General features: G+C 39.6%; 1 protein-coding gene across 1 annotated transcript in view; it reads right to left on the minus strand.

Annotated features, from left to right (window-relative positions):
• Positions 1–23,339, minus strand: part of DDR2 (discoidin domain receptor tyrosine kinase 2) — a 52,660-nt gene that overhangs the window by 9,238 nt on the left and 20,083 nt on the right. The window contains exons 2-10 of the mRNA XM_012639523.1: positions 20,763–20,865; positions 19,415–19,646; positions 18,950–19,097; positions 18,468–18,573; positions 14,338–14,521; positions 9,277–9,520; positions 5,454–5,516; positions 4,489–4,619; positions 1,276–1,486 (exon numbers count right to left, since the gene is read on the minus strand). Of these exons, the coding sequence (XP_012494977.1) occupies positions 1,276–1,486; positions 4,489–4,619; positions 5,454–5,516; positions 9,277–9,520; positions 14,338–14,521; positions 18,468–18,573; positions 18,950–19,097; positions 19,415–19,646; positions 20,763–20,865 (1,422 nt within the window). The remainder of the gene's footprint in view (positions 1–1,275; positions 1,487–4,488; positions 4,620–5,453; positions 5,517–9,276; positions 9,521–14,337; positions 14,522–18,467; positions 18,574–18,949; positions 19,098–19,414; positions 19,647–20,762; positions 20,866–23,339) is intronic.

Raw genomic sequence — 23,339 nt, forward strand, 5'->3', positions numbered from 1 at the left:
ACCATTTTATCTCTCATTCTTCTCCTCATAATACATGACTATTAACAACTTCCTTAGCTAATCTTGTGGAATTGTATGGTGAAGCTATAGGAAAGCTGATGGTGTATCAGGGTGGGAATATTAAAGGTTTAAGGTTTGGTAGCATATTTCCTAAATTTTAAGACACTGGCATTGATTTAAATCCCTATCTTAGAGATTTAAAACTTTCAGATTAAATTTATATGATCTAGTTTAAAATGCGTCTTCACTTAAATGTTAAAATATGAGATGCGGGATGTTTTAGCCTTCAGAAGATAGATAAATTACTTCAGTTCAGTCTAGGAAATAAGTTAGTTTATATTCTTTATTCTTGCTTTCTCTGTGAAGAAATGTTTTCTGTTTGTTGAGTGATAAAATAGATGTTAGTTTCCTTTCCTCCAAAAAAACCCACAAAAAAACCCTTCCTCAAAAACTTCATGCTGTCATAATATTTAGTCCTGCCTGGCTTCTGCATCCAGCTCAAGCCATGCTCCTCTCTCCTGAACACAAGTGCTCTTCTTCTGACTCGGGTCATTGTTAAATTGAAGACCTTTTACAGAAAAGCTGCTCAGACGTTCAGAGATGACCCCAGCTTCCCTTCTAATGTCACTCTGCAGCATTTTAAAAAAAGACATTGGGATTTGAATCAATTGACACCATTTCACCTGTTGTACTGTTTTACCTCAATGCTTTTATTAAGAAATGGCAAGAAACATTTACTTTCATGATAAAATTTTATATTATCCTAATCAATATTTACCAAAGAGAAACTAACCAAAATAAGATAACTCAGTTATCTAGATGGCTACAAAACTGGAAATTTTAGAATGCCATTAGCTTCATTCATTTATTTTTTTTTTTTCTCCAGGTGAAATTCTATCCTGAATTTAGCCCTCATGAAGTTTGGTGCTGGGTGAGTACCGTAGCTAGGCCTCCTCCCTTTTCTCACGTGTAAAATGAGGTTAGATTAATTGGATTGTTTAGGTTCTTTCGTTGTTGTCACCTTAGTAAACATCTTTTCTTAAATTTCCTCTTCTGACATGTGAGTCACTCCAAACATCTTACATTCCCTAGCAAAGGAGAGGTGCCGGAACGAGGCTAGCAGCAGCAGACCAAATCCAGAAAGAGAATGTGGACTTCTCTGGAGATCAGCATAAACTAAAAATAGATGTGGTTAACCGGGAGCAGGAGTGTGATCCCTACCCGATGCCTGGCAAGGCTTCTCCCGCAACCCCCTGCCTGCCATGTCATCCGCACCTGACTCCTCCTCCCCTGGAGCAAATTCTGGGAGTTTTCGTATGAGCCTGGATGGCTCCTGGTAGTCAGGGCGAAGGGGAAAGATGCGATCATAAGTGGAGTTGGACTCCTGTTCACTCGGCGATGAGGAGCGGTTATTGTTGAACATGCTGGAATCACTTGGCAGGGAAAGGCTGACTGTCATTTCGTCATCCAGCATCCTCCGGGAGGCCTGGAAGAGAAGATCAGGTAGAACGGCACATTGGCACAAAGGGGACCATCACTTCCTCCCCATCCTAAACCTGGCTCTTCCACTCAGATGAAATAACCCTTTACTACTCTTAAAACCCAGAAACACAGCAAGTCACAGGGATGCAGTCTGGTTCCACAAATGCCTGTGATGTGGGAACTTAGAATAATTTAGAATAATCCTTCATTTCTTCAAGACAGAATTTGACCTCCTAATTTCTGTGCTGCCCACACACATTAACATTCTGAAGTGCTTGAAGTACTTATAAGCATTATTTACATGATGCTGTAAGAACCTATCAGTAGCCAAAGATCTTGATCTTACAGAGTTTTCTACGTTCTACTTAATAATAGGTTTTGCTGACTTACCCTTTAACTGCTTTGACTTTATGTAGACATAAATGAAAATGCTCATTAACTCAACAAATGTGCTGTTACGTGATGAATCAATAGTTTGTCTGAGCATGCTGGCACTGTAGGTAAGATATGATAATACCCCCGACCCCACATTTTTACTAATCAAAAATAAAACAGCTACAAAATGGGACAAGAAATCCCTAGGTGTCTGGGGATACCAAAGTGAATTACACCTAATACAGCAAGAGGAACAACAAAACAACTAAATGTTGTGGCATCTGATTCAATACAATCTGCCTGCTCCATCAAGAGGTAAGTGCCAGCATCTAAATGTACGTGAGTATTTGGATTTAAACATGCAAAATGCTCCACTTTAACAAACAATGTGGGTATTCAATGGAGAAACTTAGTTTTGGGCTTTTCCACTAGACTGAAAGGTCCTTTGTGGCTGTGATATCCCCAGTACTGAGCATGCAGCCCAGCACATAGTAGATACTCAATAAACGTGGGTTTAAGCTCTCAAAGAGGGAGTGTTAAGGATACCATCAAAAGTATCCTACAGATAATGCTACAGCCTAAAACTACATTAAGTAGTGTTCTTAGAATGTATGTGTGCTTAAAGATTTTCCACATAAAATTATGTCCCCAGGAAGAAATCCTGAGTGTCATTCCAGAGCACCTTGAGCGCTCTTACTCAGGATATACAAGGCTAGAATGAGTTTCTTGAAAGACCAAGTTAAATATTCAAGGGAAAAATTTTTGCTCTCCCTTTTGCCTGGAGAGTCTCCAATCCAACATGAAGATATTCCAACAGGTCTCAGAAGAAAGACCCAAAGAAGCGTGGTAAATTCTGGCTCAAATAAAGACAAAAAGCTGATAGAGGACACAGACCCTTCTCCCTCAGCTAAAATGTGGTCCTAAAAGACTATTCCAGAAGGACACACATCCACTTTAAGCTATCCAATGAACCTTCAGCCCACCAGCTTCCCCCACCACCCTGGAGTGCCTCACCTACACACCAGTGTGTCCCAGCAGTCTAAACGAGGACAGGTTCTGACATGCTCCCATTGATGCCTCGAAACATACTCATGCCAATAGGTGAGTCTGTGGATTCTGCCTTTTAGTCTAGCCACTATTTATGAATTGAAAGCTTCAATCTAGGTAAGCGTTTTCAGACTGATGGCAGAGGTCCTTGTGGGAAACAAGGAGATTCTGTCTTCTGTGAAATATTCCTGCCTAACAACCTTAAAATGACCATCTCAGGGACCTGAATGTGGAACACGTCAGAAGAAACTGTGGGCTACTCATCTGAGTTACTCCCCTCACTTCTCTGATTTGAGCCCCTTTCTCCCGTCCTAATCCAAAGAGTTCTGGAGATTCAAGCCCATTCTCACGGTGCCCTTCCCCTCCTCTGTAATATACTCTACACAGGCATCAGTCTCCTCTGAGAGACCACCCATAAACACAGAGATCAATTAGGCTATATCTGCCCTCCTGTTCCCTGCCCTCAATAGGCAGCTCAAAGCCCCACAGCTCAGAGTTTCTGTGACCTCTCACAGTCCATGTCTATTGGGTAGAACTCATTGACCATGATCAAAGGCAGAAGGTGTCCATGACCAAAGGCAGAAACACTTACTCATCAGCTGACTCCAAGAGAATCAGACACTTAGCAGCAGTTCCCAGGGAGTTACTATCTGGTCTAAGAAACCAAGAAAAGTCACAGCTACTCCATCTTTGATGGAATATATGTATTTTAGAAGAAAGAAATCAGCATATTTCAATATTAACAATTGGAAAGAACACAGAAGATTGAACACTAGTTGTATGACCTTGAGCACATCACATTTTCTCATCAGAAAAATAGCTCAAATAACTACGCCCATCTCATTATTACTCGATGAGTTTCAAATAATATCATACATGAGAAAAAATTCTTTGTAGAGTATAAAATCTTAGATAAATGTAATAAAAGTTATTCAGATCATTTGTCTTAGACAGAAAGAGTCTCAGGAAGGACTCAGAGGGATATGTAATTGTAACCTTCAAGTTCACAGAAAAATGAGTAGAATTGTGAGAAACTTGGCTTGGATATTAATGAGGCTGGATGTTTTTCTACACAAACACACACTCACACACACACACACACACACACACACACACCCCAAAAACAAAAAAGCAAACAAACAGAAAAAGAAGAGAAGGAACTTCAAAAGCATTTAAATAAATTTTAGCTAGACATTTAGGAGAGTGATTTTCAATCTTGGATATGCATCAAAATCACTGTTAAATTTTTAAAAAAATACAGATGCTTGCACTCCACCCCAAACCCAATGAATCAGAATTTTTTAAGGAAAACATCTGACTTGAGATTCAGTGTATTAGGGAGAGTTTTCTGAGTGTTCTAGGAAGGTTCTAATGTCTCCATTCTAAAAATGAGATAATAGTGTTAGCTAATTCTTTTCTGACTCCTTTCAACAACAATCTCCCCCATTCCTATGCTTCTTAGTAGTCCCTGTTAACTCTAACCCTTTATAAATTCTTGTAATTCGCCTTTCATTCCTGGGGCATTAGTGGCTCAGGAAAGGACAGAGCAGCTTCTTGAGTCCTGCCCATCCGGCACCTCCTCACCTTCTCCAGCATTTTCTGCCAGAACTGCCTCCAGAGGATGATGACAATGATGGCCAGGAGGATGAAGATGATAGCCACCAAGCAGCCAATCAGGATCCTAGTGTTGCTGTCATCGACTTTAAGCATTGGGTCTGTGACCAGGAAGAGAAAGTGGAGAATATAATCATCTCATGGGGCAAGAGAAAGCATGAGGGACTGGACTGGAGGTAGATCCTGTTCCTGGAGGATAATTCCGGAAGATGCTACCTTAATACTTCTGCTTATTCTTGCCCTTGCTACTGTTTTATTATTTATATTTTGTTATATTCTCCAATCCTCCTCCATGGGATAGTAGCCTCCCCTCCCACATGTCTCAGACTAGATAATGAAGAGATTTTCCATTCTTCTCCAAATTTTGTCCCTGTATTAGCATGGCCTGTGTCTCCTAATCACACCTCATGTAAAACAGATGAGGAACTAGTTTCACTCTCTGCATTCTTCGAGACATGCCACGGTAGCTGAGAGTGCTCTTTGGAGACAGTCACACGTTTACCAGATTGCTGGCTGGTATGGCCAGTGACTGTCTGAAGCAATGAATGAACTTTTGCATATTTATCTTCAATTAAAGAGACTGACATTTTGTTTCATAGACTTCCACCCATTCATTGAGATCCCCACTATGAGTCTCACCTAGGAATGTACCTTTCCCTGTTTCTGCTCCAAGTTTCCCAAACTTTCATGGAGCAACTGGGACAACTCCAGACTCTGCCTCAGCTGAAGAATCATGTGAACCAGTAGTGAAGAGAGTGAATTTGAGACCTTAACTTTGAGGTGGACTGTCCTGCCTTTCCAAGGCTACTCTTCATCCAAAGCCACCTGGTGTCAAGCCTCCCACACAGATAGTCCAGCCTTTGCAAATCTCCACCCTTCTTCATCCTCCAGGAGGTCCCTTCAACTTAATTTTTGTAATTAGGAATCACACATACCATAGGTTGTAGGTGCCATAGGAGAGGTGGGCAGGGCTCCAGAGTTGTTGTACATGGCAGCATCTGTTACAAAACAAGGGTGAATCAGAGCTGGGGAGAAGACAAGTAGCTAGAGGTTTTCCTGAAGGCAGGGGGTGACCTAGCACATCGTAAGCTCAATTTAGTGGGTTGCCACCAGCCTTTTTCGAAAATAAAATTATAAATATATTAAACTAAAATCTCATCATTCATCTATATATTATAGTAAGGGCAACTTTTTTCTTGCAAAATTTTTGCTTCTAATATTACATACTAGGGATCACAGTACAAAAAGTTTAAGAAACAGTGGTTCCAGGGTCTGTGACCATACATTACCATAAAGCAAAGGAAGCCAACCTAGAGTAAGCAAAATGTAGAGAGGATATAGTGGGTAAGTGAGCATGGGACAGATAATGCTAAGGTGCTCTTTCCTTCAAGGAAATGAAATTGTTTTATAAAACGGTTTCCACTATGCCTCACTGGCCTAGCCCTTGAATTTATAAATTAAGTCTTCATCTTCAGAGATAGATTATTGACATTGGGGTGCCCTTTGCTATGATGTTGCAGTTTCTGAGGCTAAACCCCAAAACTGTATTTGCCAGTTTATGTTGGTGACTAATTTTTCCCTCTGATGTGTCTAATCAAGGTCAAGAATTAGAATATGGATTTCCCTTCTAAGAGACATTTCTTCCAAAAATCCTAATTTTTCTTCTTCTTAACATTATTACACAAATAGGGAGGTATTTGGCATCTACATGAACTTTCTGAATTGGGTCCTCAGGCTCCAGTGAAAATTAATATTGTCATAACGTTAGATTTAAATCTCAAGAGACCCGAGGAGTCAAAAGTCACAGTCCATAGCTATAATTAGCTATAATAAGATGGAAATCTGTTTGTCTTCCAGTTTACACAGTGTAAGTGGCACTGCTTTGAGCATCTTGATTTCTGTTCTCATTAGATACTTATATAAAATAATAAAGTAGATACTTACATAAAAATACTTTATATACTTATATAAATTAATTACTCCTAGCTTAAAGCATTAGCACAGAAGGCATTTAGGCATCAAAACTGATTTTCTAAAAATATGCTCTATTTTCCTGTCAGTGCATCTTAATCAGCAGACCATCCTGAAATTTTCTCCTTTTAAACATCGAATCAGAAAGGATAGGGTCTTCTTGTTTATTTTTAAGTCAATCTCTCCTCTTCTCTTATGTTATTTACTCCTGAACTTTTTTTCTAGGCCCAGTACAAGTCCCGTTGTATGCTGTCCATGACAAACCCACTCCAGTGCTCCTTTTCTCCTGACAACTTATTGTTGGTACTGCTTCAAACATTTTTTTTGAAAAATCATTATATAGGTCTCATCTCCCCAGCTAAAACTTAATGGTATAAATAGAAGGAATCTTTTGTGTGACTAGTTTTGATTTTGGAAGGTAGTGATGAGAATGGAAATGAATAGAATATTTACTTGACTCTTCTTGCATGGTAAGGAATTTTTAAAAATGAGAGTGCAATGTGTCAAAAACTTCATATAAATTGCATTTTAACTTTTAAAGATTTGATATAGTATCTGGCGCTAGTAAACTCAATCACTATTTTCTGCTTTGTTTTTCAATCACAAATAGTGTTTAGACCTTAAAATGAATCCCTAAAATTTGGGGAAAAAAACTGAATAAAATGAACCTAAATGTTCATCATGTTGTTTGATATACACAGAGAAAAGAATTATCCTACTGTTATTCCAACTGATATTAGAACATAATATTTTAATTGCACATTCTTAGTAGGATGTATTCTCAGGACAAAGAAAAGAGAATTGAAAAGAAATCTTAAAGCTCATTCAATAGTTACGTTACTACTAATAATATCAGTATTGTTATTTTTAACAGTGTGATGAAGCAAATGCTGTTAACATTGTTAGAGAAGGTGATATTTAGCATTAAAAAAAGAGATCCAAGTATGAAATCAAATTTAAGTAAAAACCTTATTATCTTTCATTTGAATTAGAAGTAACAATGTAAACTCATGATTTTTTTTTCCTTTTTAAGTATACACATTTCTTTGCATTTTCCATTGAAAAATCCAAGAAACAATGACAATCTAATAACAATGAGCATTCCTGTTGCCCAATTTGTGGTATCTAAATACCATTTCCCACTAAAAGAAATCAAGATTTCTTCAAGAAATGGTTGATTCCACGTCTGGGGCAGTAAATGCCCAGGATTAGCTTGGAACATCTTTTTCTTTCAGAAAACAAGAAAGTTACCAAAGGCTCATCTGGTCAGATCCAAAGAACAAAGAGGCAGCCTAAAGATGCAGACTCTGGTCAAAGATAGGACAACTTGAGTATCAAAAAGAAGAATAACTGCAATAGAACATTGAATTCGTAAAAAGCATTGAGTGCATAATGATACCAAAAACCCCACCAAGCGTAAAAAACAAAACTCATTAGACATCATTGAAGGTTGCTAGGGCATCAAGGCATCAGTTCGTTACTCTGAAAATTGATAATTAAAGGGAAAAAGTTAGTCATGAAAAGGGAAAAAATTGTCATGTAAAATTGATAGTTAAAGGGAAAAAGTTAGTCAAGAGCCTTCCATTGGCTCTTCTCACGTGAACTGCATTTCAGAGTAAGCAAGTGCATGAAGAATAGTTCTTCTATTCAGATGAAATTCAGCCAAGACAGAAGGAGAAATAAAAGAATTAGAAAACCACCATTTAGCAACCCCTAAGAAAATAAACGATTCAAAAAATGATTGTCAATGGAAGGTAAAGCCTGAGGTAAAAGTTCATGGAAAACATTTGGAACTTTCCTAAAACCAGAAATCCATCGTAGTGTCACTAAAAGTGAAAGGATCCAAGGTGACGTCCCCATGAAGAGGTTCAACATAAAGTATACAACACTATCTATGAAGAATTCTTGACAAAAATAAATATTGAACTTGAGTCAATTTAACCTACAGATGTAACCTCCAGTCAGCAGCAATGACAGAGGACAAAAGCCTGAGTAATATGAAACCATAGAAAGAAGTCAGCTAAACCAGAATTAAATTTTAAAAACAAAGGAAGGAGCTGTTTTGGATTAAAAGAGATATTGAGGAGATAGAACAAAGGAATATACTGAAAGGGCCTTATTTGGATCAAGCTAACTGTAGTAAGTCATTATTAGACAATCAGGGATACTTGAATATGGACAGGCTATTGGGCGATATTAAGGAATTATTTAATAATAAGTGTCATTAGATGTTATAATGGTATCATGCTTACAAAAATGATGCTATTTTCTTAGACACATTCTGAAAATTTTAGTCATGAAATCAAATAATATCTCAGATTTGCTTTAAAATACTACAGCAAAAAAGAAAGGAATAGATGAAACAAGTATGGCAAAATATTAATGGTTAGTAAGGCTGAGTGATGGCTGGAGGCTTATTGTTCTCTTTACTTTTGTGTATATTTAGACATCTTCATTTAAGTATTTTAATAATGCTTACATGTGCTTCCCCTTAACAGCACATGTGTTAACTGCCTTAATTTATATAAAGTTTTTAACACATTGTACTCTCCTTTTAAAAATGTTTTACTATTCAAGACTCAAGTAAATACTTTGTTCACTTCTATTCTCATCCCCATCCCTCCACAACTGAAACTAGTCACGCAAAGGATTCCTTCTCTCCACCAATGAGAAGCCACCTGTACAACCCTGCATCTCTCGGAGACCTGCCAATGAGAAGTTCTGGGCATGGGCCTTCCTCCTTCATCACACTGCTCCCACTTCCCCAAGGGACCCTGAGTTCCCCACCTGATTGGAAGGTGATCTCACTGAACATCATCCAGGTGTCAGCAAAGTGGTATTGGCACTTGATGGCACTGGCCATTCGGTGGTGAAGGGGCACCGTGACAAACCGAGCACTTGGGTTGACGTCATCCAGGACAAGGGGGAAGGAAACAGCATTAGGCTCCCACTCGTTGGCGTCAGAGCGGAAGTAGCACTGTACCTCCTTAAAGATCTTCACGCCTTTGGCAAACATGTTGTTGCAGTGGACCTGGCAGAGGAAGAGGGATGTGAGTGACGGATTGGCACTGCTGAGTTGCATGGGGACACAGTGCCAGCCAATTCAGCAAGATTCCAGACTTGCCTGTTTCTCTAAGCCACCACCCTTGGTGAACAGTTGGCGTTCTACAGTCTTCTGCGTTTTCCCTTCTAGGAACTTCACAGCAGCAGTGATATGTTGATCAGGCCGTATAAAACGTAGGCTGCAACTTTAGTCACCTCCATGCCCTGTCTGCCTCTGGCCACCTCATTTCATGTTGCTGCACAACAGTTTTCTTATCTGTTAGATGAGGGCTGGACCAGCATCCTCTCAGGTCCTTCCTTGCACTGAACTCTCTTTAACATCCTAACTGACATGAGAGTTGTATTTAACTCACTCTAGTTTTGACCCCAGAGCCCCGTGAAGCATATATAAAACCTTACTTGTTGATGTTCTTATCGTTACAATTAATATTGAAAATTTAATTCTAAAAAACATGGATTAAATGAATAGAAGCCAATAAATTTCGTTTTTCTATTTACGTTTACCTTTAAATAACAGTAGAAGTTTTTATTCTATTTTTGTAATAAAACACTGTGGCCCCAAGGAAAAGTTTCTGGCTTTTTTGCATGGCAGTTAATGTGTTAATCTATAATCCTTTCAACTGCAGTGTTGACTACTCAGATTCAAGCTGTTCTGAACTGAGGTAAGAAGAAAACTGCCATCCCCCTTCCTCCTAAGTACATTTCAGGGCCAGTCCGTTTCTTTTCAACAGGGTTAGGTGAAAAACCTGAAATAATATATACCCAAAACAATTTCATCTTTCCTTCATAGCGATCTCAAGTGCCATGTATTAGCCTTTTTCAGCCAGAGACACAGACTTAATCATCTCTTTTAATTAAATTCAGTTGCGGTAAAGCCATCCTGATGAAGCCATCAGATCTTCTGCATAGATATTTCTGACATGAGAAAAGAAATTCTGTTGGAAATTTACATGCATCCTCTTGCTTAATGCCATGACCGTTTTACCAGGATATTTGCAAAGGCTTTTAAGGGTCATCAGGAACAGAGTCCCCCTGTAGTACCTTGCTGTGTTTAATAACCCTCAAAAACAGAATGTGCATATTTGTAACCAACTCAAGTGATCGTTCAGTAACATTTCCTCTGGCTCAGTCCCACGTGGGAAATGGAGCTTTGATGGTCACAATCCTCTGAATTTAAAGACTTCATAGGTTGGAAAAACATCATTGTTGTTCTAGGAATGTATTTCCTGTTTCTGTTTTACTGTATTGCTTAGGCTCTGAGTTGTAACTCTTTACCTGTTTCCCCCCTCTCCACTGGTTTCTGGGTAGTCCATACAGGACTACCATTCAGAGTTTTTTTTTAGCTGAAGAAGCAACAACACTGATTATAGAATTTTAATGACTAAAGAAATAAAGCAGAGATACTCTAAAAATAGAATATTAGAGGAACAAGAGATTGTAAAATTCATCTAGTCCAACTCTCTATTTACTAATGAGGTACTGGTGATCAGAGGTTTGAGTTGGCCTATGGTCAGTCAACAATGGAACTGGGTCTAGAACCCTGGACTCCTAGTCTAGTGCTCTTTCCACATACTATGCCACACAGAAATGGAGCAAAGCATGTTAATTTTTCCATTTGGCTTTTCCTCCAAATGTCTTAATGATGAAAACATGTGTTGTTAATATCTTCCGTGGGATGAATTAACTGTTCCAGTTTATTGAACACAAGTCAATGGAACAAGGCTAAGAAAAAAATCGAAGAAAAACCATGTAGAGTTTCAATAGATTTTTCAGATGTTTTGAAATCTGCAAAGCATTGGATAAGTATCCTGTGGGGAAGGTAATAATCTCTCCCACAGATGTTTTGGGAATTCTCCTAGAATGCAAATAAATAGCATAGGATTTCATTCCCATGTGGATTTACATATTTATTTAATAAATACAACACAGTTTTTAAATGCATTAGCATATCGTAATGGTGTATTCTAACTATACTTCGGTGGAGGAAAATGAAGAGTAATTTGCTTCAGAAGTAAAGAGTACTCTCTGGAAGACACTGGTGCTCTGAAAGTCATTCTTTACTTTCCATTTGTCTCATAAAAATTAAAATATGCTGGAGACTTGTTTGGCCTTGAGAAGACTGGCCATGAGTAAGCTCCTTAGAAGTTTCTGGTACCTTTTCATTGCAGAATGTGCTTTTGAAAGATTTTAACCTGTGATAAACTAGTTGAACAGGAGCTGCTGAGGAATTAGAAAAATCGAAGTCTATTGATTACGTAGTATAACTTTATGGGGAATTTAAAATACATTTCATTGTTTGTGGCACTAGAAATTCTCCCAAAGGTATATAATTGTGAATTTATATACATGCTCACAGGTACATATACACACTGTTCAGAAATACAAATAAATTTTCTCATAAAGCATATTTTTGTTACTATGGATATCCTCCCCCAAAAACCTGTGAAGAATGTGTTACACACACTTATGTTTTACAACTGCCAAAGAGCCACCCTTGGACAATAAATTAGCAGACTGAGCATGTGTTGATCCTTCTGTTCTCATCTTAAATGTTTGTTCATTTAACTCATAGCTATTAATCCAATCAGGAAATATTAGAACATTAACATCTGGGAATAATATAATAGACATGCATTTCTTTTTGATTCCCAGTTTGTATAAAGAATAACAAATTTTGATTTACAAAGAACCCTTAATGATAACACAGATTTCCTTATTCTGTGTCCCACATCATCCTACACACCCCCTTTTGCAAATAAACAGTACCTTCCCCATTGAATTGCAAATTGTCCCAAAGTAGGGACCTTTTCTTATACATCTGCTTATTCCCAGAATCTTGCATAGCACCAAATACTGTTGATAAATTAGTAACACAGATAGATAGAAGAATGGATGAATTTAGGAAACAAACATTGAAACAAGGCCTGAGTGCAAACAGAGGCAGAGTCTCTAATATTTTGGCCACTGATATTTTGCACCCAACTATTAACAGGGATAAAGAACAGATAAACAGGACTCCATGTGTGGGCTCAAATTCACTGGCCCGCTTTCTTTCCTGGGGCTTACATGACACTCCTTTCATGCTCCTTCATAAACCAGTAAGAGCTATATGCGAACCACTTAAGCTCCTGGGGCCTCTTTGTTACAACCAGCAAAAGACTTTTCTGTTTCACCCTTACATCCTAGTTTTCCACAAGCCTAGAATTCAGGTTTAGCATCCAATCTGGTCACTTTTCGTATGGACTTTTCTTCCCCTCCATTCCTTTCTCTCAGAAAAAGACTTGAGATCAAGAAAGGGAAAAGGAAAATAATTGAGCCAGGTACTACAAAACCCATTTTATTAAGAGAGATGTCCTCGCCCTGACGTTAAGGCTGGGCTCTCCTGCACAGGCCTGCTGCAGAGAGAATGAAAATCAGGCCTTAAGTTCCAGACCCCAGATCTTCTCGGGTGTCTGCATTTACCATGGTCCATCACAGGCCCAGCCTCTAGACCTTTCCCAAGCCTCCTGGCCTCCACCACACCCTTCAGTAAAATTCACCTCTTCCCTCCTCACTGCCCTGTGATAATAAGGCAATAAAATAACTTGTGTTATTGCACTAAAGATATTAATTTTTTAATATTTTGCTCTCCCCCAGGTAAAGGGCTTGTATTTTAATATAGACTTTGGATTTGTGTAATTTAGCCTCCCCCCACCCACCAAAAAATCTAATAATTTACATTTTAGGCCTTATAGTAGACTTGGGTTAACCCTGCACCCCAGCCCCTGCTAACTCCTTGGACTGAACGGAGTCACTGAGATATTGTAAAGAAGACAGAACTGATACCCTGAGCTTGAGGTCTAGAATCCTGAAATTGGTCCAGCCAGGAGTAACTGGGGCCTACCTGGCCCCAGACTCTTCTTCAAGTTTCCATTTATAGTTAAGAAAATACAATTTACCAATGTCTTATTCCTGTCTAACATATCTCCTCCTCTTTCTACCCAAGGCAGTAAAGATATTTATGACTAGGAATGGTTAGAGTAGGCAATCAAGGATATCGTTTGTTGATTCATTAACATTTATTAAACTAGCATACGTCAAGTGCCAGGCACTAGGATACAGAGATCAGAAAGCTGAGTCACTACCTTGGAGAAGCTTGAGATCTAATAAGAGAATCAGACACATACATGGATAAATGACAGGAGACATGTGGTAACAGAAAACAAGAAACTCTGGGCACAGAAGAGTATGGAGTTTTCTATTATGATTTCTCAGTGCAGTGAGGGGTGAAAGACACACTCTTGAGGTGGGGAATGGTTGAACTTCTTCTTCCATTGAGAATCAGACTTGCAATGAGCCACTCATACTGATAAGACAGTCACATCCCTGGGAGTGTTGGGCAGGGCCATATAATGACTTTTGCCTAATGGGACACTTCCTCCATATTTTATATATATATTTTTTCTTCTGACATTAAAAAGAAATTAAAACATTTTCATGGGCCTTAAAAGTATTGTGGGCCCTGGACACTGTGCCTACTGTGCCTAATGGTATGTCAGCTCTGGTGTTGGGACAAAAAAAAAAAATTGATAACCCAACTGACCTATTCTAATCTCATTCACAAATGGAAAAACAAAACAAGCCCTTAGAGATGAAGCAACTTGTGCGATGCGTGTAGCTAGCTAGTAGCAGAATATGTATTTGGATGTATTTGCTGGCATCAGGGCTCTTGCTAGCATACCTTTTCTCTACCATGCTATGATTTGAGCGCCTTGGAAAAGTTCCACCACACCTGCTTCCACTGACCTTCATGGTAGTGAAATTCCTGATGCGGTCAAATTCAAACATGATCTCGATGTAGCCATTGGTGGCACTCTCGTTCCGCCAGCCCACGTAGTCGTAGCCGGGCCACACATGGTATTCATGAGTCTGGGTGAAATCGTCCAGGCCAGACACTCCATCTGTCAACTGGCCTAGCCCCTCAGTCATGCTGCTCAGGCCAGGAGAGGAGGAGAAAAAGGAGAGAGGAACCTCAGTTAATCACACACTCGTGCAAGAGCTTTTACCTAGCATCTTCTTATAAGAGATTTTTATCTTAGATTTTATAAGAGCTTATTATCTCAGAATTAAAGGATTATAAATAATCAAATGTATATTATAGTATTGACTCACTTATCTTGCATTATTGGAGAACTAAGAATTTCATATAAATAAATTTTACAAAATACTTGATGCTTACCCTTTTAGTAGCAAAACTTTTAAACAATATCTTATTTCCTATGAAAAGCTTTCTATAATCTATTGTTCTGTACCTATTCTTATATACTGAATATAAGTCCTAATATAATGACTCGATATTATCAAATGCCTTTGATGAATTAATTCATTGAATAAATAAAGGAATGAATAAATGCATAAAATGAATTCTACAGTAAATAGTAGCACTTGCCCCATCACCAAACAAACGTTCTCAGAGCTTGTTGAAAATTTTTCGGACCCCTCTTGACTGCATGTTGTCACTGTTCAGTGAATCAATTTCAGATAAACCAGTCACACACTCTTCTACCCATAGCTCCAACAACTGAATTTGATATCAAACTGGGGGGGGGGATGTAATCCCAAAATTTAAATCTAATTTATATGTGATTTTAATTAAATTTATAGAATACTAGACCATGAAGTAAAATGTATATATTTCATGAGAGTCTCAGGTATTGGATTTAGTTTTGTGTTCTAACTTGGTGGGTTTTTTCTGGTTTTTTTTGTTTTTTTTTACTTCTGAGTGCGAGGCTGTGTTCTGAATGACTGAGTTTGCCAGAAGCCTGACTTGTGAATGGGATGTAAGTATATTTATGTTAATTTGACTATTTGAAGGACATAAACAGGCCTCCTTTCTTCTTTTTGTGCAGGGACAGAGGAAAAACTCACCATGTGGAACGTCTCTCTCCTCAAGCTCTGCATCTCAAGCTCAGGGAGACATGTCAGGGGTCTCCCAGATGAAGAGATTGGGATATTCACTCTCAAGCAATAATAGATGTAACCTTTGAGGTTTACAGCCAAATTAATGACAGATAAAATTTATGAATTGCAAAAAAAGACTAAGAGTAATCATGCCAGCCTGACAGATACATTTTTAAATATATGTATTCATTGAAAAATGTTGGGCAAATTATAAAATTTGACTGGCCTTATCCACAGTGACCAGAGCCTGGATCTCCCTTCCAAGGTTTTGCCATCTTTTTCTTCTCTCTACACATCAGAAGGCTAGGAGAACATAAGTTTACTTGCAAAAAATATATTTCCTATTATCCACAGAAAAATAAATGCCATGAAAGTCTTATGAAAAGCAATACAAATTAAAATGAATGCTTGTTCAATTTTTCCTTGGTTAATATTAAATCAAGTGGAGAAGGGAAAAGAAAGGAAACTTTCCATGCTTACTTTATATACTTCAGAATTATGAGAATTACTATTAATACCACAAGTATATATTACTCTTGAAATCGTTTAATTAACGAAGTCACTTTTGCTACTATGACTACCTATTTCCTGAGACCCTGACTTAGGTAGCTTGGATCTCATCACTCAGCCAGCTCAACCAGATATTTTATTACCTTGATTATTAAGTAGAAGCCCATTGTGTCTAAATTTCTGAAATTATTTTTTATCTTTCCTCTGGAGTCCGGAGCCATATTTCCAGCTACTTTCCTTGTTTCTGTATTTCAATGTCCTGTTGGCCCCTTCAGCTTATATCCTAAACTAAATCCATCACCATCCCCTGCTAAAGTACCTGGTACACAGTAAAGACTCGAAATCTAATTGCTGAATGAATAAATGGCATCCCCACTGTTTCAGTCACTTAGACAGTCAGGCTGCATCTGACTCACTTTCTCACCTTACTACCGTCTTGACTCCTACATCCAATCAGATGGCAAATATCCCCTAACTTATCCTCATTCCCATTCCCACAATCATAATTATGGCCTTGGTCATTAATTCTTTTCACCCGACAAAATTTGGAATTAAAAAATATCCCTTATTACCTCCTCATTCCACTCAAATCTAACCTTTCCATACTGCTTGATTAATCTGTCTGAAGTACAGCTCCAATCATATCCTGTCCTAGCTTTCAAAATCTTCAATGACTCCTTATGTCAATGATAATGTTCATGAACAACTGCTCTCCCTTCTCCTCCTCTTCTTGTTCCTCCCGGCCTTGATTTCAAGTTCCTCCAAAATATGGCATAATCTTCCTTGTTATGTTTCTCATCTACTTCTTTGCTACATAAATATGGACTGTGGTTAACTAAACTGTTAATTTTTCCCAGACATTCCCCTAAACTTTACAGACATGGTGCGTTTTTTCCTCGTGCTATTCCCTCTGCCTAAAAATTTCATTTCAACATCCTCTACCTGTGAAAGTTCTACCCATTCTTTGGGGCTCAATTCAGATTTCATCTATTCTCTCATGTCTTTACTGATCCTCTAATCAGGTAATAACTTACATGTGTATAGTATTTTACCTTTACAAAATACTTTTCTTATACATTTTCAATCCCTTAAGCCTCATAGCAAACAGAAGTAACTTTTATTACATGAATCCAGGTGTTTTCACTCCCGAACTTGTGCTTTCCTGCTGCAGTTTTCTATTTCCTCTGACTCCAGAGCAAACATAGGCTATCTCCTACTGCTATCCTTGTGTGGTAGTAATGTATACCCTGTTTTAACTGCATTCCAAATTGTGAGCTCCTCAAAGGTAAAATCAATGCCTTCATTATCTTTGAACGTCTACCACGCCTAGCCAAATTCCTTGCAGCAGCAGTTAACAAAGATTTATTAAACTAAATGGAATTCAATTAATCTCTGCCTGCTGGGGTGTGGCTGAGTGAAAGAATGCCAAGAGAGTTTAAGCAAATGGGGAAGAACCGTGACTAAAGAGATGGAAAGGAAATGACTAGGAGCAGAAGACTGGATGACTCAGGCCTTCATCCAGGGGATAGCAGCGGAGTGTAACGTTTTATTCTCCACACCTAAGCCAATGGAAGGCTGCAATTCCACACTCTCCCTCCTGATAATGTCTTCCTCTCTTAACCACTATCAACTTCCATCATCTGGTCTGGACTTTACTATGGTCTGACCATTCTCCCAGGGTCAATCTTTGCAGATAAAGACCAGGCTAGGAGAGAAAACTATTGGAGTGGGCTAGACGAATAATAGTGAAGTGGGATAGGTAGGACCATCTTTCATCCAACCTTAAATTCCTCCTATATCTGATGGTACTTCTCCGCCACTGCCCTCCATTGATCTATGCCAGGCCTATTCACTGGTCTGTTCTGCTGTTCTCAGCTCCAGCTTCTGCTAGAGACAGGCCATCCCTGTCCTCAGCTCTGCTTCCTTCCCTCTGCTCTCTTTTACCTACCTTCCTCCGCTCCAGTCTTCATCTCATCCTGGAAACTTTCCTTGTCTATCATAAGCCTTAACAGTCTCCCTCTTTTCACAATTTCTAAAGCTTTTATATTTATGGAGTCCATTCTTCCTAAACTTCTTGACCTGCCCAATTTATTATACTTATTACTTCAATTCTCTGGCCCTACCTTTCCATAAGTAGACCAATATTTGTGTCAGACCATATGCCCTGCTTAAAGGGTCAAAAATATGGCTACCATACTTAGAGCTATACCCTTAGCCTTTGCTTTGTGTAATTTATTGTTGTTTTCTGTGTAATTACCTTTTCTTCCCAAACTAGGCTTTAATTTCCTTGGAAATAAAGATCATGTATGCCCCTTCATCTAAGTTATCTCAAAATGCCTAGGACAAGGACTAAATAAATACTAGTTAGTTGATTGATTGATTATTGCTCCCAAGCCATGATAAAATCTTATTCTTTCTTAATGGCCATTTTCCCATTCTGATAATCAAAGTTTCTCAGAATTTACCTGTACCCAACAGCTCCATCGTAGACAGAATCATTCAGATAAATGATGGAGCCTCCAGGGAGTACAAACTGCTGCCCAGCAGGAGCATTATAAGACACCAAGCCATCTGCCAAAGGAAACACAGTTGTGTCAGTGCCTTTGGGGAAAAGGTGCCTGCTGCTCAGACCAATGGGTGCTATGTGAAGTTTCAAGGGAGCAAACTTGCACAGCATGTCCACCAGGACTCAATCTGAGCACATAGGGAGCACTAGTGGGGAGCATTACTCAGTGGCAGTCAGCAGAGTGACTCTAAATGCATTATTCCAGGTGTGGGGCATCAAGCCATGGGTTAATGAGCAATGCTCCTTTCTCTGCTCTACCCAAGAGGGAATCACTTCATTCCAGAGGCAACTAATCCCATCCCTTTCTGATTTGATTGTCTTTATGTTCCAGGAATTGCGGTTTTTAATAAGGTCTTTAAGCTTCCCATGCTATAGACCTACCTAGCCAGACACAGCCATAAAGCTCCACCCTCATGCATACATTCATGGAGTGGTCAGTGACTGGAATGAACCGGACAAATCTGGCCACGATGGGTGGTTCCAAGTCCTTTAGGAAAATGTCATAGGGGTTACTGTTTCCATCCAGCACCTGAGGAGAGAGGAGAGAAAGTGAAGAGATGGTATTAAATCATCCTCCTCACTTTTCTTCACCCTTCATCACCCTTTTAATGGACCCTCTCCTTTTAATTCAAGGAGCAGAAAGTATCCACTCAGCTTTCCCAGCAGCCTTGATAATCCTCTCTGTGCCCCCTTCCCACCCTCCCTCACCCCGGGCTGCACATTGACAAGGGCATGCCGGGTCTGTGGACACACCAATCTATACAGACAACTTGTACTCTTCCTCTTCTAGCCTAAGTCAAAATACGTTCTCGGACATCCCAGGGTCTGGACGTTTCTTCTTTCTACCTGTTTCCCATGCCGGTTCCGCCAAGAGATCCAGCGAGTGCCATCCCGACTGTAATTGATCTTGTACATAGGGGCAAACTCAATGCCATGACCCCCTGCATGGCGCCCCTGGGTCCCCACCAGAGTTATAAAATGTAGGGTGTGCAAGTCAATCTGCAGAAATTCCTTCAGGTCATCGGGTTCCACTGGAATCTCAGGGCACCAGGCTCCATCCCCTTCTTCTGAGTCCAGCCTTGAGAGGTGAGGGTTGGGGAGAGAGGGAGAAACCATGAAACCACAGAGTTGTTTACCAGTTCACAGCAAGCAGCTGCCTGGTACTGTGGGGAGAGAGCAGGCTGGGAGCCCAACCCAGATAAACTTTTTGGGTTTTCCCCACAGGTCTGACTGCCACCACAGTGCCCATTTGTGGTCAGGTCCCTCTCCCCAGAGAACCATGAAACTCAAAGAGACAGTCACCACCAGCGAGATGGAGGCCTTCAGATCACATGTCACCTTTATTTCCCATCCTGATTTCGAGACCTTAAGGGAAAGAAAATCCTTCTTACCCTCTGTTCCCCTTTGGAGTCATTTCACATCCCCTCCCACTTTCAGACTCAGCTTAACAAAGCTAGCCACTTCTTGCTTGGATCTCCAGCAGTGGGAGTGGGGAGGGAAGAAGGGTAGGCTCTCCAGCGAGGCAGGATGGGCACAGCAGCCCAGCAAGCAGCCACGGAAGGGTGAGGTGAGGGCAAGGGTAAGAGCAACTCAGGGGAGTAGTAAATAATCTGGTTTCATTTTATTACCTCCAGGCCCAGGCTACCACTGAGCAAAATTGTGAAATCATTATAAGGTTTATTCTGAGAACCTCTTACCACTTTCCCTCTCCCTGGAATGCTCCCTTTTCTCCCAGATGCTACCCACACCTCTGTTGCTCCTTTCCAACCCCACCAACCATCAGTGCTTTACAGTGAGTGAGGTTTCACAGACATCCACTGAGAAGAGGCACGGACATTAACTCCCAGCCTCCTACATAACCTGCCCCTTCCCATAGCTGCCATTTTGGCCCACCTCCTAAAGCAGCTCGTGGTGAGAAGTCAGCTAAAGCACATCCACTGCATATCAATGAACCCATTCGCTGTGTGTGGTGTGGCTCTGGGGCCTCTGTGGTTGGAATGGGGTTGCAAGACCAGCACATGTGGTCAAACCCTGAATGCTCTCCCTGAAAACATACAGAGCAGGGCAGGCCCACTTGATGTCCTCCCTGCACTCTCACCAGCTCCTGCCAGTACCACCCCTCTGTGCCAGGGCTCTGTGTCTAGGAAATCTGTCCAACCCAGAACTCAGGCTTTCTTGAAGCGGCCATCCTCACCTTCCATACTTGGCAGCTGTAGACTCTGACCACTGACTGGAAGCTGTGATGTCCTCATCTGGAATGTGGCCTCCTGACATGCCCAGAGGATAGCGGCATATAGCTGGACCAGGAGAAACCAAAGAGAAAAGAGAGCACATGGTTTTACTTTGATTTCCAGAGCCCCTAGGAAGCATATCACTGATTATTGAACAGAGAATAAGAGAATTTAAATCTTCCTAAGTCCCTCTATGACCCCAGTTTGACCGCCCTGATTGCACCAGACTTGTCTTCCTGGCCCTCACTCCAAATACAATTGGGGCCTCCAAGACCGGACCCTGAGCCAAACCTGTCTTTTTGTCCAAACTCTAACAAGTAATGTGATATAATGTAGTACGCTGATTTATGCTTGGTGTTTGGTATAACCCCAGTGGCCCATCCCCATTCTCTTATTAGCAGATGTGCACTTCTAATCAATTTCCCAATAGTAATGAGTCATCTTTGCAATCACCAGGTACCCTTATGATCCATAGAATTATTTTGTTAGGTAGCTAATTACATGAAACTACAAAGTAAGCCAATAAACTCTCCTGTATGAGAGTTATAGTATGATGAACATACTATTTTGGCCCCGATTAGCACCATGTTCTGGCTAAAAATAATAACTTCTGAGTATAGACTTCCATTTTCAACCAAAGACAGAGTTACAGGGACCAGATTTGCCCCCCTGTGTTAAACAACCAAAAAGGACAAAATATATAAAAATTTAGGTTTTAAGATGAACATCAGACAACAAAGGACAGCAACCTCTGAGAGTCAGGAAACAAAGATGAGCCCTACAGTTGCACCAGCTTACTGCCATGAGAATGTGTCTAGGCTACAGCACTGTAAATGAGAACTCTGGCAGAGCCTGGAGAATTTCCTGAGATAAGGAGACAAAGATAAATGTCCAGAGAGGCCAAGGGGGCTAGACTTCTCAGGCCATTGAGCTGTCAGATAGAATTCACTATACCTAGTTAAATTTTAATTTCAGATAAACAACAAAAAAAAATTTAGTATACGTATGTCCCATGCAATAAAAAATGACCAGATATGTAAAGAAGCAAGAAAATAGAATCCATTGTGAGAAGAAAACAAAAGTGAAACCAATTCAGAACTGATTGCATTTCAAAATCCCAATGCCATTTGTTACAGAAATTTAAAAACAATTTTAAAATTCATACGAAATCACAAAAATCCCCAAATAGCCAAAGCAATTTTGAAAAGAAGAACAAAGTTGGACATATCACACTTCCAGATTAAAATATATTACAAAGCCACTTTAAACAGTGTGGTATTTGAATAAAAACAGACATATAGACCAATGGAACAGACTAGAGAGCCCAGAAATGACTCACACATGTAAGGTCAACTGATCTTCGTCAAGAGTTCCAAAAACACGCAATGGGTAAATAGTAGTCTTGTCAACAAATGGTGCTGGGAAAACTGGATAGCCACATATGAAAGAATAAAATTAGACTCTTATCACACATCATACACAAAATTCACTCAAAATAAATTAAAGATTTAAACATAAAGCCTAAAACTATAAAACTCCTGGAAGAAAACATAGGGGAAAATCTTAACAGCATTGGTCTAGGCAAGTTACTTCTTGGATATGACACCAATAGCACAAACAACAATAGGTGGAACTACATTAAACTAAAAAACTTCTGCATAACAGAGGAAACAATGAACAAAGTGAAAAGACAACCTCAGAAATGGGAAAAAATATTTGCAAACCATATATTTGATAAGGGGTTAATATCCAAAATATATAAGGAACTCATACGACTCAGTAGGGAAAAAAGATAACCTGATTTAAAAATAGGCAAAGAACTTGAATAGACATTTCTTCAAAGAAGACATAAAAATGGCCAACAGTTACATGAAAAGATGCTCAACATCAGTCATCGTTAGAGAAATGCAAATCAAACCACAATGAGATAGCACCTCACACCTGTCAGGATGGCTGCTATCAACAAAAACAAAAGATAGCAAATGTCAGTGAGAATGTAGAGAAACTGGAACTCTTGTACACTGTTGGTGGGAATGTCAAATGATGCAGCTGCTCTGGAAAGCAGTATGGGAGTTCTTCAAAATGTTAAAAATAGAACTACCATATGATCCAGAAATCCCACTTCTGGGTTTAGACCCAAAAGAATCTACATCAGGATCTCAAAGCAATGTCTCCATTCCTATGTTCACTGCAGCACGATTCCCAAGAACCGAGACATAGGAACAACCCAAATGTCCATGGGCAGATGAATAGATAAAGAACATGTGGGATACACATACAATGGAATATTACTCAGTATTACAACAGAAGGAAATTCTACCATTGCAACAACATAGATGATCCTGGAGGATATTATGCTAAGTGAAATAAGCCAGTCATGAACAGACAAATACTGCGTAATTCCATTTATACGAGGTATCTAAAATAGCCAAATTCATAGAAATAGAAAGTAGAAGGATAGTTGCCAGGTACTGGGAGGAGGGAGAAATGGGGAGTTCCTGTTCGAAGGATATAAATTCCAGTCATACAAGATGAGTAAG

This window comes from Propithecus coquereli, unplaced genomic scaffold, assembly GCF_000956105.1.
Source record: "Propithecus coquereli isolate 6110/MARCELLA unplaced genomic scaffold, Pcoq_1.0 Scaffold140, whole genome shotgun sequence".
NCBI lineage: Eukaryota > Metazoa > Chordata > Mammalia > Primates > Indriidae > Propithecus > Propithecus coquereli.